At 40.7% G+C, this 15,975-nt stretch overlaps 1 protein-coding gene across 2 annotated transcripts in view; it reads right to left on the bottom strand.

Annotated features, from left to right (window-relative positions):
- Positions 1-15,975, bottom strand: part of veph1 (ventricular zone expressed PH domain-containing 1) — an 82,290-nt gene that overhangs the window by 7,220 nt on the left and 59,095 nt on the right. For both annotated transcript variants that reach the window (XM_069703928.1, XM_069704014.1), the window contains exon 12: positions 10,810-10,927. In XM_069703928.1, the coding sequence (XP_069560029.1) occupies positions 10,810-10,927 (118 nt within the window). The remainder of the gene's footprint in view (positions 1-10,809; positions 10,928-15,975) is intronic.

The raw sequence follows: 15,975 nt of genomic DNA, 5'->3' as shown, positions 1-15,975 counted from the left end.
TGATTAAACAAAATATTGCTTCATAGTTGAAGGTGATAATAATATCAAACTGTACTTGTATAGTGCTTTATCACCTTTTGGTCTCAAAGTGCTTTAACATGGTTTTTCCCATTCACACACTAATGAGGCTGATCACCATGCAGGGTGCTGCCATCAGGAGTGCATTCACAGGTACACTATTGGGAGCAACTTAGGGTTCAGTGTCTTGCTCAAGGACGCTTGGGCATGTGGACGGGAGGAGCTGGGGATTGGGCCACCAACCTTCCTAGTTAGTGTGCAACCCACTCTACCGACTGAGCTATAGCCTCCCCCTCAGAATTACTCAATACAACATAATACAAACACCTTGCTGTAGCACAAACACCGATTCCTCCTAAATAATTGATGAGGGTTATGTTTGATTTGTTTTTACTGATGAATCATCAAGCTGCCATATATTTAAAATGGATGCATTATTTTCAAGTTATCTGTGTGTGTGTGTGCGTGTGCGTGTGTGTGTGTGTGTGTGTGTGTGTGTGTGTGTGTGTGCGCATGTGTGTGCGTGTGCATGCACGTTTTATAGTTTTTATACATCTAAGTGGACATTTATAATTTTTATACACCAGAGTAGACAAAAATGACATTGGGAGTTCCCCAAGGCTCCACTCTCGGGCCTCTTTGGTTCAACATCTACTTGCTCCAACTAGCTCAGATTATTGAAAACAACTAAATAAATGTACATTTTTACATAACCATATCACCGGGGGATTATTATCCCCTACAAGATCCCAGTTGAGTGCATTGAGAAAAAAAAAGTCAATGGTTGGATGTGCAAGAAGTTCCTTACATAAAACGGAGATAAAGCTGAAGTAATTGTTTTTGGAGACAAGGAGGAACGATTAAAAGTCAGTGCTCAGCTGCAATTGGTTACATTTGAAAGCCACGAACCAAGTGGGAAATGCTTTTGCAGTCATGGACCCAGACCTGAATCTCAATAGCTAAATTAAACCAATTAACAAAGTCAGCCTACTATCACCTTGAAAACATATTGAGGATTAAATGACCTTTGTCTCGGGATTTGGAAACACTTGTCCTGTGACTCAACAACTATAATGCAGGGCATTAGTGTTTAGCGCTGTCCCCTCACAGCAAGACAGGGTTTCAAAATTGTGACAGGAGTCAAATTTCCCACCCAAATCATTACCAGAAACAGCAGTCCCTCCAAACAAGCCTAATTTCACCCTCGGGCCCAAATAAAAAAAGACCAACATGTTTCATAACTGTATCTGTTGGTGGTTTTTGGCTGCAGGACGATGACCTCAAGTCAAGATGAGGTGTGTGGAGTACAGAAATATGTATCAAAAACGACAACTACGGATGTAAACCAGACCGTACACTTACTCACCCTTGCTAATGATCAATTATGGGAAAGAATGTGGTTGTAAACTAGTTACTGCCCCCCTCCAGTGTGAAATGTCAAGGTTTTTCTTTTGAGTGTCTGAATTTAGCAAAAATGTCAAGTCAAGAGAAAAAAATGCTTCTTGTACCATGTTTATCTTTGCAAAAACATGTTTAAAAATAGAACAACAAACAGTAATGAGAATGAGAATATATTTGTCTTGGTTGTCTTGGTATGTTGCTAATTTTTTTGTTTGCAAACATGGCTGGGATAACTTTTATGTATTTCACTCTTTTTTGGTGTACAATTTACACTATAGTTTGAGTGAATGAATTCCAAGCCTATATAGTCTATAAAATACTTTGTGTTAGCAGTCCCACAATGCAATGCACCATGCTAGTGATGTGAAAATTACTTTGTAACTTAACCAAACAGCAACCACCCGTTACGTCACCGAAAGGTTCGTGAACTATCGTTTTGATACCTCCAGGTTGGCATTTTGGCCATCGGCATTTTAATATTTTGGAGCCAGAAGTGACCGTATTTGGATGAACACGGGAGGAGCGAGTGGTAGATCTCACTCAATCTAACTGGAACCAAGGACACTACGCTCGCCTACCTATAGTGGAAACCTGACTGCACCACAGGCCCGTCAAACAGATACGGCCCCAAGGCAACGCCAAAACGGACTGCGTCTTGGAGCCATAAAGGTTAAAGATGCCGTAAAGTAGAAATGAAAATGAGTTTTAAGTTCATCACACCACAGACGTATGGGTTGTTAACTACCCATCCAAATTTGAATGAAAAAAAACACAGACAAGTTTGTTAAATTAGGCTTTGAAATGGTGAGAAAATCATCAGTCTTCTCTGCTCTGAGACTGGGGGGCGTGTCCCCTGAAGGAGCTGAAGCTCCGCCCACTCCCTGGAAGGTGTTCAGTGTTCAGTATGACAGTCCTGTGGCTGCAGTTCTTTTCCCCACTAAGCCGTCCGTCTGACATCCAACCTCTCGGTGCATGATGTCCCACTGGCCCTCTGTCTCTCTGGTGGACGGAGCAGCCTGCTTTAGGAAAACACAATAGAATCAGAATTTATTTGTCCAATGAGTGAAACATATAGATGCATATAAATCCAGCTTGTCCCCCTGAGCTGTAACACAGGAGTCAAACTGGACACCAGAGACAGCAGACAGTGAGTCTCCAACTACTTCTAACGCACCTGCACTACAGTAATGGAGATAATAAGAGCCGAGGAGTTGATTTAGTTCTGTAACGACTGCAACATGAACAACGCTGCATCACATCACATCAATTCATTACATCACGTCAATTCAAACTTTGAACCTGCTCAGGTCGAGCCGACAGTCTTTCTCTTTCACTGATGTCCCTCCTCCTTCACCTCCACCTCCTCCTCCTCCACCTGCTCTCTGCAGCCTCCTCCACATGTAGTCGGGCTCGTTTATCCGGACCGGTACCGGTACATGTAACCCAGAGGGTCGGTGATTGTAACGTTACACCGGAGTACAAAAACAACAACCCTCATTAATCGGGAGGACAATATCTCCTCTGGTCTTGTTCACCATCACCCCCACATGTAAAATACAGAGTTACATATATTATAGTTCCTTATCGGAGCTAGATGGAGACGCATAAAACAATCTGCAGTTATCGGAGCGTTTTCCTCTGAACTCGGCTACGAGCTCAATAGAAGCTAATTAGCACGTTAGCTACCATTTCACCAAAATACCGTTAATCTACAGCAAGTAAAATCACGTTAGCGGTTTGCACCGCGGACTAAACGTAGCAGAGTTACTGTGGAAAAGTTAACTAGTATAATTATAACAAGCACACAGAACTTACGCTGAGTGGTGAACTGCTGGCGGCAGCGGACGGAGAATGAACGGCCGGGAGGGCGACGCTCGGTTCGGCTTCGTGCTGCAGGAGAAGACGTGTGTCCATAAACTGCATCCGTCTCCGGTCCAAGTTAAAACTATCCATCCTGAAATGGTCCCTGCAGAGGCGGCTGTTGGTGTTAATCCTCAGGTCTCCTTTAGCGAGGCTCTTCACAAAGTCAATCCACCTCTTTTTCCTTTCTTCATCAGTAGAACATTTAAATAGAGATGCAGCGCTGCTTTGGAGGTTCTTGCTTCCAGGAAAGATTCCCTTGCGGGTGGAGGGAGACGTCCTGTAGCAGCCAGCTGATGTACAAGAACAATCTGACTCCGGCAGGAGGAGCAACTGAAGTGGAGTGGGATGACCTCTTATGCAAATGAGCTCCAGACTTTAATATTGTTTCACCGTGTGAGAGGAGGAGCCATGCAGGAGGTTATATAAACCGTCTGCTCGGTAGGTCGGTGACGTAGATGGGCTAGCTTTTAGCCCCGCCTAAAAAAACCTGAGCTGAAGACGGATGAGAAACTGTTTGACGATCTAACTCCACATTTCAGTGCGACAAAGTTTTTTTTTAGCTTTGCATGTGCTTTCAGCAACTCATTTCACACATGTATATAATGTATTGAGAAGCAAATCTTGGAATTTGCTTTACAGCATCTTTAACAGTTTATTTATGGTTTGTTTTTCCTGATTTGTAATATATCATTAAAATTTGTCATCCAGTTCTTTGTTTTTACAGTTTCACAACTGTTTCCAGGAAAAAAACAAAACACTAATCACTGTCTTTAACCTTTACCTGAAGTTCAACTTGCTTGTTTCCTTCACGCTACCTGATGATATAACCACAATCTCTAAAAGCTGCCTTCAGAAATGCTGTCTTAAATCATTTAAGGACATTTTGCAATTTCCCTCAAAACTGCACTTAAACATTGGCACAGCGTGATGAACATCCCTCTTTAACCGAGAAATCTCTGCAATTTGCAACATAATTTCTGGAGGTGAGAATTTCTGTCCAGCATGTCTTCACTGATTGATGGAGTCTTACTTCGGGTTTTACATTTTTTTTACAAACATATCTTCCGGTAAATGTGCACAAATCCCCACATGCAGAGACATGATGGCGCAATGAGGTTACATATATAAGAAAACATATTTTTAAGTGTGTATATGATACATTTGGTGCCATTCAAGTGAAAAATACTCAACGACCGCGGAAACATGGCAAAAGAATAAGAGAGGATACGTGTCGAACCTGCATGCCTTATTCTGGCATGTCCACACATACAGTACACACACACACACACACACACACACACACACACACACACACACACACACACACACACACACACACACACACACACACACACACACACACACACACACACACACACACACACACACACACACACACACACACACACACACACTATACTCGGCTCATTAAGACTCACTTCAGAGACATTCCTGTACGCAAACTCAACAGTATATCATAAAGTATCTTGGAGTTGCAGTAACCACAGGCTCCACTTTACCTTTCCCTTCTTTCTCCTTTACCATTAAAACATGAGATCAGCTCTGTGTGTGTGTGTGTGTGTGTGTGTGTGTGTGTGTGTGTGTGTGTGTGTGTGTGTGTGTGTGTGTGTGTGTGTAACCTCTGAGTCACTCAGGCCAAGTCAGCAAGTTTTTATAATGTTACAACATAACAAAGTAAAGGTTTGGCTGGCGGCAGCCTGTAACATGAGTAATACATGGTAAATACGTGAACTGGTACGCACTGCATAAACTGGATCACCCAAAATAAAATGTTCCAAATCCAAATTGCACTGGATCCGACGTGAAGTCATTACAGTCGTTTCAGCGAGATGAGATGAGTCATCACGGCCATTTACAGTAACTTGAACTAATATACTGGATATAGCTGGACAACTTTCCCCAGTAATCCCAGCAGATGGTTTTGTTTTTTTCTGGCCCTCATTATATATTGTGGTCTTGTTCTACGGCTATTTTCATTTAGGTGAAAAACATGTTCACGTTTCCCTTCGTTATAAACTGTTTAAATCTGCAAGCAATCGATGTCCTGTATTTGATGGCAAAGATATAGTATGTTTATAGTACGATGGGTAAGTTTTGAACAGTATTTCTGTTGTCCTTTGTTTGGTGCATTTGTGCTTTAATTAGAAGAGGCTTCCAATTTATCACCTTTAAGGTAATTTACTGCAAAATCCAGAATGATGGCTCACAACATAAAATCCTCCAAATTGAAGACGACAAGTCCCACCTGATTTCTTTCCAGATGCTAACGACATGATTGTGCCCTGAGCTGCTGTTTACTAATTGAAGGTTCGCCACTAAAGAGAAAAACAATAATGTGGATAGCAGCACACTCAAGAATTACAGGAAATGAGAGAAAAACAAGTTAGTGAAGAAGGTGGTCGGGAGAGAATGTGTACGTTATACTTTCAAAATGGGAGGGGAAAAGTTTAGCTAGAAAGAAAATTCTCAAACGCTGCCATCAGTATTGTGATCGTGTGCCTAGAGGAAGACAATTACACGAAATAAACAACAACTTGAAGAGTACTCTTGTCACAAGAAAACATCCAACTGGCCTTTTGTAAGCAGTGTCATGTAAAGGAGACGCAGGCACACGTCCTGATTACATGCAGAATATGAAGAGAAAAGAACGCTATGATTACAGGTCTAAAGTGAATAGCACGATTGGAAGCCAGGATTAAAGATGTTCATGAGTGAACCGAATGGCAGAGGGGAAGAAATTAAGGCTTTTGAAACTCACTGGACTGATTACGAGATTGTAGTGGACGATTCAAACCAGAAAGAGGCAGTAATGCAACTTTATGGAGGACAAATGCCCCAAAATCCCAAACGAGAAGTTAACACTTTTCACTTTTTCTGTTTGAATTGTCCACTTGTCCACGATAGTGAACAAAAAGCCAATTCATATGGACCTTGTCCACTCTATAGTACACTTTAGAGTACACTATACACTCTATAGTACACTATAGAGTAGAGTATTTGGGATAAACACCTTGTCCTTCTTGTCCATTTTCTCCCAGATTTAAAAACTTTTAAGTTTCTTAGTATTCTGTAGAGCCAAAAACAAATAATCTTTGACTCCTTTGATTTTTATTGTCGTGTTTTCATCTCCATTTCCCTTGGTGTCCACCAGAGGGGACATTACACAGTAAATACTCGTATATGATGTTAAATTTGATGGTCCATGGTGGCCCAGGAAACCTGAATGTGTACCATGTGTCCTGTCTCCGTACATTGCCTCCCGTGGTTACTGTATAGCAACGAAAGGCAAAAATACCCACAGTCTAATCTAACAAATGGAGATCATGCCAAAGGATAAACATGTGCATGTGCATATCTTACAGTTGTACAACATTTTAATGTTTCACCAAATTCTGATATCTTAAAACTTGTCTTGCACAACAAAAGCTGCATGGACATGATGTACTGCACAAATGTTTTGAATGAATATGTTATGAAGTGCCTTAGTTATGCAGCTGACGAATGATCCGCTGCATACCACGTTTGGTCAATACACTGATTTCATGTCGGCAGTCTGAGGAACGACTGACGCAAAAATGTCAGGCCTCAGGTGGTAAAGGTCGAAATGGGGTCACTTGGTTAACACAGAGGGCTGTTTGAATATCATGAAGGGAAAGATTCACAGCCGTGTGGACAGAATTTGTTGTTTCAGGCAACACACACACACACACACACACACACACACACACACACACACACACACACACACACACACACACACACACACACACACACACACACACACACACACACACACACACACACACACACACACACACACACACACACACACACGAATGGCACGAAGAGCTTTTTCTCTGACCGTGCTCTCTCTTTTTTTCTTACAGCAGAAAACATATCACACATACCCAAATGTAAAAGTGTATGCTGGTTGTATGTATTCACACACAAGGTTTTAGCTTTAATTAATGACAGTTTTCATTGAAGCGGGAAATGAACACATTGAGAGTCGACTGAGCATCAAACAGCTGACTGTGTGTGTGTTAACTGCAATCTAAACAGTGTGTTTTTGTAGTGGGTTTAATGACAGTGAGTTCAGCTCTGCAGTTACAGGCTATGAGTCTGAGCCTGACTTTGGTGCAGAATCAAAGTTTATTTTTTATTATAAACACTTTTGTTTTAAGTTAATTGAATAGTTTAAACACTGAAGTCTCATTTGGGTAGAAATACTATAGGTTTTACATTTGGGTGATTATTCTGAATATAGCTGACCAGGTATGACGTGAATTCACTGGAAAAAAAAAGTTTCAATCCTGATAGTTAACAAGTGTATTAATGTTTCACCACATATTCTCCCACTTAATTGTTGTGATATCAAGACATACAGACTGGTTTTACTTGCCCAGGGTTTCTTTATTCCTCTGAGATTCTCTTTTTCAGGAACATTAGTTTTTAAAATTGTGCACATGGAGGTCTTACCTTATACCAGACAAATATGCACAGCAGGGCAGTGGGGCCATCCAAGGCCAAAAGGACACAAATGCTTTCCTAAGCACATGTATCCACATGCCCACACATTTCCTACCACACAGTCCCAGAGATAAAGTACTCCTATTCCCTCTCTAAATCCGTCTGTAATGAAGAGAGACTGGCATGAATCTGAGAGGAAATCATCTGTCGTTCCGCAGTCCTTCTGCTAGTTCAGTGATTGTGTTGGCTTGCTTTGAGCAGCAGAGAAAAGAAAGACGCTCGTCTGGCTTTTCTACTGTTTAGATTGGGAAGTCTGACGTGTGTGTGTTTGTTTACTTCTGTGCACGTGTGTGATGAGGAATCGGTAATATGGAATAAAAAGCCAGCTCAATGACAGCTTCCATTTAAATGAACTGTGTAAATATCAATTACACATAAAACACAGAGCCTCAATAAAAAAAAATCTCATATTAATCAAACTGATTATTATAAAGACTCAATTCCAAGTGAATTAGAGCATGCAGTGTTACTCAAAGTGCCCACTGAAGTCACAAGTAGTGAGAGGAAAGCAGGCCAATCCAGACATACTGTTTATATAGTTGAGATGTTGTGAGATATTCTTTTTTTAAGATATTCTTTTTTCAGATAACATAACACATTTTCTGGATGTTTTTCTTCATATGTGCGTGAGGGACAGTGACAGTTTTGTCTTCAGCTCTTAACTCACTTTCATATGACTTTTCTAATCACCTAAAGCTGATTAAACAACTTAACTAACACTGTAATATGGCATACTGATGATTTCCATACACACTGATTACGGACAATACATATTAGTCAGCACTGACATTAACGACATCAATGTAAATGTGCCAGGGTTCGCTCACCAGCTATTTTTATCTGGACACAACTGAAATGTGAGTGTATCAGAGTCAATTTTAATCATCCAGATCATTACTGAGGGGAATGACTTCAATAGCCGCACAGGATTTTACCGATCTCAAAGGCGTAATTATTGATGGTGCAACCAGTGCAAAGAACCGTGGCCGGGAGCAGCGACAATCTCAATTGTCAACCTGACCATCTGACAAAGCTCCAGAAGAATTGCACTGATTGTGATAGGTATAGCCCTTTATTCCAACTTCCCACCCTGTGTACCTATGATTTTGAGTCTGAGCCTTTTTATGTATCATTATTAAATATAGATATCATTTTGACCCATCACCTAGACTTATCTAATTTGGTTGCTTTATTCCAAAAGTTACAAAGGAGGAAGGCATGCTGGGAAATACTAATTTGTTTGTCCAATGATCTCACTCCCAGTCATTTGTGATATGTAATGTGAGGCAGGGGGAGGGGCCCGAGAAAAATATTGGCACCGGGGCCAATCACAATTATGTTACGCTGTAGACTGGTCTGCACGACTCCTGGCAACATCAGAAATACAAACTGAACTGAGAGACAAAATGTGGAAAACACCTAACCCAGATCATTAATTATTTTGTGTTTGTAATGTTTACAAAAAAAAAGTTTTAGATTCTTGAGATATCCATTTGATTATTAGATAAAACTTGCTCGATGCTCGTGTCATACTCATCACAAATCTGAACTTTTCTCCCTCCAAAGTGAATAACCATAAATAAACACACATGTACATAGTAAACTTTAACTGTATCCATTTGCCTCCTGCCTTTCCCCGACAAGCAGCCTCTTGCCTCTGGCTTTAAGTTTCTGGTAAATACCTGCTGGCTTCTAATTAGCTGCCATCAAACACGAGAGCCTGGAAACAGCACGGTCACGTATGGGGTTGAAATTTAAAGCTACTTATTAGTGGAACTTCACTTTCTTCTTTCTGTGAAGCCGGGCCCTCTCTTTTTTTTTTTTTTTTTTATATATATTTTTTTGTATTTCTTTTTTACCTTCTCTCCCCTTCTCCTCTCCCTCCATGTTTCTTTACCAAAGCGCAACATCTGCCACAAACTGCCTTCTTGTAAATCCTCTTATGTAACTAATAACGGCTTCTATGTCAGGCTGACAAAAGGATACAGTCAGATTTAAAACCTAGCATTTGCTCCCCTGTATTCTCTCCTTCAGTGGTAAACTGTCACTCATTGATTTGTAGACACTGTAAATGTAAATGTGTCTCATCATTCCCCTACACACACTTTGTGCTCTCTGTCTTTGTCAGAGTGCAGAAACAAGTGAGAAGGAGAGGCAACAGGAGAGAGATGCTGAGCAGCATAAATCAATGTGAGGAAGTTTGAACAGTGAGGAGCCACGATGTCTGTGGAACAGGTGTATAAAAGAGCTTTCAGCTGTTGAGTAAACACACACACACACACACACACACACACACACACACACACACACACACACACACACAACCCTATCGTAAACTAAAAGCAACGTAAGGATTTGGTGACTACTACTGACTTCATCAGGGCACAAAGTGCTCACTGATGGAGGTCTCTTCTCCAAAGTCAAATAATCACCACTGAATGCTGATGGTAGTGACGTGCTGCTTACAGCGATCTGTCACTAAGCTAAAACCAGGCTGGAAGCTGTTTAATATGACCTGCTGCCTACTCCCGTCTCCTTCACTGTTCTGGGAAAAGATTCTTTCCCTCAAAGGCAATTTGGAGTGAAAACATCCCACGGAGCTTCCTAGAGAAACACCACTGTGCCCCATAGAGCTGGTGAGATAACAAGAAATGAGAAAGCGATCTTTCAAAATCCCACTTTACTTGCTTATCGCACCGTTTGAAGAAAAGAACAAGGGCTCGGAGCTTTTCAGGGTAATATGGTGTGTGTGAGGCAAAATGTGTCATTTGATGTCTGTTGAAATGCGAGGGCACAAATGTACATTCAGGGGAGGGGGCCAATTTTCAGATAAAAGCAGCTCGTCCCTTTGTTCCTTTCATCCTTCCTGTGTGTGTGTGTGTGTGTGTGTGTGTGTGTGTGTGTGTGTGTGTGTGTGTGTGTGTGTGTGTGTGTGTGTGTGTGTGTGTGTGTGTGTGTGTGTGTGTGTGTGTGTACCTGTGGCCTTCTCAGGGTTGTTACACATGAAACAGAGCCAGCCTCCTTCTTCCTCACTGTAACCAAACAGGTCAAAGAAGCGCACCTCCTCCAGCTGGATCTGAAGGTTGTCCAGGTCCTGAAGACAAAGTGATAGAAAACAGATTAAATCATTGCATACTTTAAACTGTCCAATTTTATAAGTGGTGATCTCACAATCGATAGTGACGATGTATCCAGTCCAATAACATACACATAAGACAGGTGCACAACAAATGTGACATAAGCTTTGCTCACACTGCTGCTGTTTATTTATGCTCATCACTCTGTGGTTTACATGCAGCGCACACACTCACGACACCACCAGGAGGCAAGTTGATCACTCTTGACATACCCTGAATAAAAAGCCAAGGATTAGGGTTTGTACGTATGTGGGTTTTATAGATGACACTGATACATCAGCACCACTCCTGATCCTGTGGACCAGCTCAGGTCTTCCTCTGGTTTATATTTACATAAAACACTGTCAGCTTTTAAAATCTGTACAAATACACGTCCACACACACACACACACACACACACACACACACACACACACACACACACACACACACACACACACACACACACACACACACACACACACACACACACACACACACACACACACACACACACACACAGAAATAAATATAAGTGACCCTCAACTCTAAGAAGTAGCTACTTAGAAGCTGTACTCTGAAAACGTGCGTGCGTGTGTGTGTTTATCAGAACAGAGAGCAAGCAGAAGCCTGGACCCCCCTTAGAAATCTCTGAAGACCTACACATGTTCAGAGTTATGTTTCTCTTTAAAATACACACAAACACACTGCAGTTAACACACTTAAACCCTTGAGATAAGTCATATTTACTTTACTTTGGTTTGGAGAAAAATAACAATAAAACTGATGGATTACTGTCATCAGCCTTCACGTGTTCATGTTCATACGGTTACTACGGTATCCATAGCTTCACCTAAAACAGCACTTCTGTACATCAGTCTTCATATTGAGATTGCTTTTATGTGGTTTAACCAAATCTATTACGAGTTAAATATCCTGAAAACTTAACCTTGAAGATACACCCAGTTTTATCATTTCTCTGATTGAAGCCTTTACTGAAGGTGGTTCTGGCAATGCATTGAAGAAAGAGTTATATTTGTCTCTACAGTAAAGTTAGGGTGACATTAAACAACCAAAGGCAGCTAAACTTAAAAACATGATAAGAAAAACAGGTAGCTGTAATGACTGAGCTACTAGTGTTGACCTTTTGACCTTTCCCCCTTCAGTCCTTGATGTTAATGAGCGAGAATGTAAATGTGAAAGCTGTTTTAATGTTTGTATTCCTATTTGGACCATGTTAACTCCACCCTCATTTTAACACACACACACACACACACACACACACACACACACACACACACACACACACACACACACACACACACACACACACACACACACACACACACACACACACACACACACACACACACACACACACACAGTCCTGGTTATAAACAAGCGCAAATGTGATGGAACGAGTGGGAGTGGATTTAGATTCATCCATACATCAGAGCTTCCTTTGTGTTGGTACAACTTAAATAAGCGAGGTGAAAGGGGTTTTGCCTGCGGATACAGATAAACCAGGACCATGTGTGGCTGAGAGAGACGGGCCATCTGTGGGTTTACACCAACGTTAGTATTCTCATAGTGTGCAGGGGATGCAGCGTTCTTCTGGGGAAACATGTTGCAAGAGGCAGAAATCCTGATTATTATTATCCAGACAAGAGAGAAAGTGTCACAAGCGGTGGCACAAAATAGTCCACTGTTTGTATGTTACACTGCTTTATACTTCTGTAGTTACTAACGTGCATGTTAGGATTTTGCATGAACCCACGTATAATAAAATAGAGTAAAATCCTATCAAGCAGTGACCACCATAGGTTGAGGACTAAGATCAGGCAACAGATGCTGGCTTTAAAAAAAACTCTCTGGCTCCATTTGATTCTGCTGAAAAGTGCCACTTTACCTCTAGAAAAATGCTAAATTATACCATTTCTCAAAGACTCAGGCCCATTTAAGTGTGTTGTGGTTTTGCTGTCTGTGACAATGGATTTCATTTCTCCATATACGCAGTTCTACTGTGTTTAAGGTGATTATGGAGTTGCACTAATAGGATTTTCACAGGATTCTGTCAAGCAATATTTCACAAAGTAGAATGTTTTTACTTGACTACAACATCTGTTCTGTTAGCACAGTTTAGTTAAATTAGCAAACGTTTGCCCATGTGTGGACCAGTGGGTGTTTCTGGGAAGCTTGTCCCGGCCCCAAACAGACAAGATGGAGCTGACAAACTGGCTCCAATTTAAACCAATGGGTGACACCTTGCTAGGTCTTTATATAAAGTCAATGGTATAGATCAAACTACTGCTACTACTACTTAATGGTCATGTTGAGGAACTGCACCAATTATATATATATGTATATATATATATATATATATATATATATATATATATATATATATATATATATATATATATATTTACATAATCTGTACTTTGTATAGGAAGGATTTTCAATGCAGTACTTTTGTTTGTTGTATTTTTAAACTGTTGCTATTTTTACTTCAGTCAAAGTAAAGCTCCTACAAAGATGGTAATAATTTGCAATGAAAAAAAAAAAATCAATCCAAGTTTTTCCTCCAAGTATTACTGCTGCGTAGATTCCAGTGTAGTGACTCAAGGCTGACAAACTGAAATAGCTCCTGACGGTGTCCCACTCAATTATTACAGTAATCATCCTTCTAACTTGAAAAGAGCTTTTCTTTGGATTAAACATGTCAGTCCCTGCCTAAAACTAAAAAGCCAAGGTAATTAAAATAGCTTGAACATTGTTCAGCGGTTACAAAGCAAAGCTCTAAAAAACAAGCAAAGAAAAGACAGAAGCAGAAAACAAGAAAAAGGACACTGTATCAGAGGTTGAGCAACAGTGTGTAAGATTGAATCCAGAGCCCGAATCTGCTGCATAGCACAAAGAAAAATGAATCACTAGCTAAGAAAAATGAGTACGATGGCACATGTTTGCTTCAGGAGTCCAGAAAACCTCAGACTAGGGCGCGTTTGTAGCAGTTAATCGTAGCTCACACACCATAATGCAAAAAGTAAATGAGCTGTTTTCATGGGCTTTTAAGTTGTTGTGCTTAATCACAAATTTGCAGCTTGGAAACAGTCTGAGGGGGACAAACATGACCGCATGTTTGAACCATCAGGAGTAGAAAGGTGGATTCAATAAAGAGGTGATGAAGAAACAATGGTTGGATTATGTGAGTCTGAATATAATCTGTCCTATCCTCATGTAACCCCACCTCTCGCCTTTTAATACGCCACCCCCCCCCCCCGCACCTCTCCCCCTCCTCTCTCTATCTCTGCTTTTAGATTATAATCATAATTTGATCAAGATGCCCGATTGGAGCTGCACATGGCTGATTACAACTGAATGCAGGATGCAACTGCAACAACAAACAGATGTACTGCAATATATGTATGAAAAATTTGTTTTAAAGCAGCGTATCTCTTTTTATTTTAAATTCATTACTTTCTTTGTCATCTCACAAATTTTTGTTCCAAGATTTACTTTCTAAGATTTAATCAATATGTTTTGAAAAAGTGAGATCATCTCCTTTTTGGACAATTTCAAAGAATCCAAACTGTTTACATTTAAGCTTTAAGCAGTGCATGTCAACATTCATCTCAGTCTGGTTGATAGTGATTGTTTAGGACAGTGATGAGGCAGGAAGATGAGGAGAGAGGGGAGTACAAGTCAGGAGTGAAGGTGAGTGGCTGAGAGGTGGGAGTGCTGAGAAGGGGAGCTGCATTATGGCAATAAAAAAAGGAACAGGTTTTATTTCTCTCTCTGTGAACATTCATCTTTAGGTCTGTCAAGGTCCAGACATTAAAAGCCATTTCAAACATCCAGACATCTTTAGCTCATCACAGCCTCAGCTGTATCTCTAAATACCCTGCCTTCCTCCCTCCTCTTCCTCCATCAAACTTTATCTATGCCACAGTTGTATAAACAAACCCTCTCACTCTAACGAAGGAAAAAAAAGGTGAAACAATACTGGGAAAGAATCTCCCCTCTCTGTCTTCCGTCATATTTTATACCTCTTTTACTCTCTCTTTCCCAATCCTCTGAGAAAATTACTCCACTATTTATTTTACTGTCTCTTCAGAAAATCATTCTGATTTGTATATCACTTTTGTATTTTTGTTATGTATGATTATATTTTCCCCTTCAAAACCACTCTTTATTCCCCTTTTTACCAAACTTTACTCTTTTCTTGCACATCTGTAACCTGCCAACACAAGCTGAATTACTAACGCGTCCTCTCCTCTTATCAGCCACGTCTCCATCAATTTTCATTTTCACTCCATTTATGTGTCACTTTAATGTGCCCTTTCCTTGATGGCTGTCCTCCTCTCTAATCTCTCCTCATTACACTCATTTTTGCTCCCCTCTCTTTAAGTTTCAACACTTCTCTCCCCTTTGTTATGCTCCATATTTATTGTACCTGCATGTTTTTGTTTTAAATCTGATCTCATTTAGCACCCTTCCGAGTTAACTCTCTTGTAGGGACTTAGAGATAAACACAGTGATGGCACAGCACTGAGGTTTAACCCATTGTGTGTGTAAACCCATTTCCTTTTCCTTATCAGTGTATCTTTAAGCCTTTTCTTCCTTTGTATCTCACATCCATACATCCTTCCCTCCCTCTTATTTGTGCTCACACCAGCTTTCTATTTTCACGGTGTCATAAAACGACTTAACTGAGTTGTCAGAAGTCAAACACAAGATCCTCTTAAATCACTGACTCTCCCTTTAAAAACCCCTGTTGGTACAGATGTAATTGCGAACCTTGCCTGTCTATGTAGCAGTTTCTCCCTTCACATCTCCTCACTTGTTGTCAACTACATGTGTTTCTGATCTGCTGACAGAGACAGGAGTGATGCTGTTGGGGTCTGATGGAGAAGGAAAGAAAGCTTAGGAAATGCAGTTCATATGGATGGAGAGAAAGGTTGTGACCTTCTTCCCCCCTCTCGGTTGTTAAATCTTATCTTCTTTTCTCTGTGTTTTGTTTTCTTGG

The sequence above is a fragment of the Brachyistius frenatus genome, unplaced genomic scaffold (assembly GCF_029030835.1).
Source record: "Brachyistius frenatus isolate BFR_SWC_R1_liver_20210118 unplaced genomic scaffold, ASM2903083v1 Contig_1, whole genome shotgun sequence".
NCBI classification, from domain to species: domain Eukaryota; kingdom Metazoa; phylum Chordata; class Actinopteri; family Embiotocidae; genus Brachyistius; species Brachyistius frenatus.
This window is presented reverse-complemented; position numbering and strand designations above follow the sequence as displayed.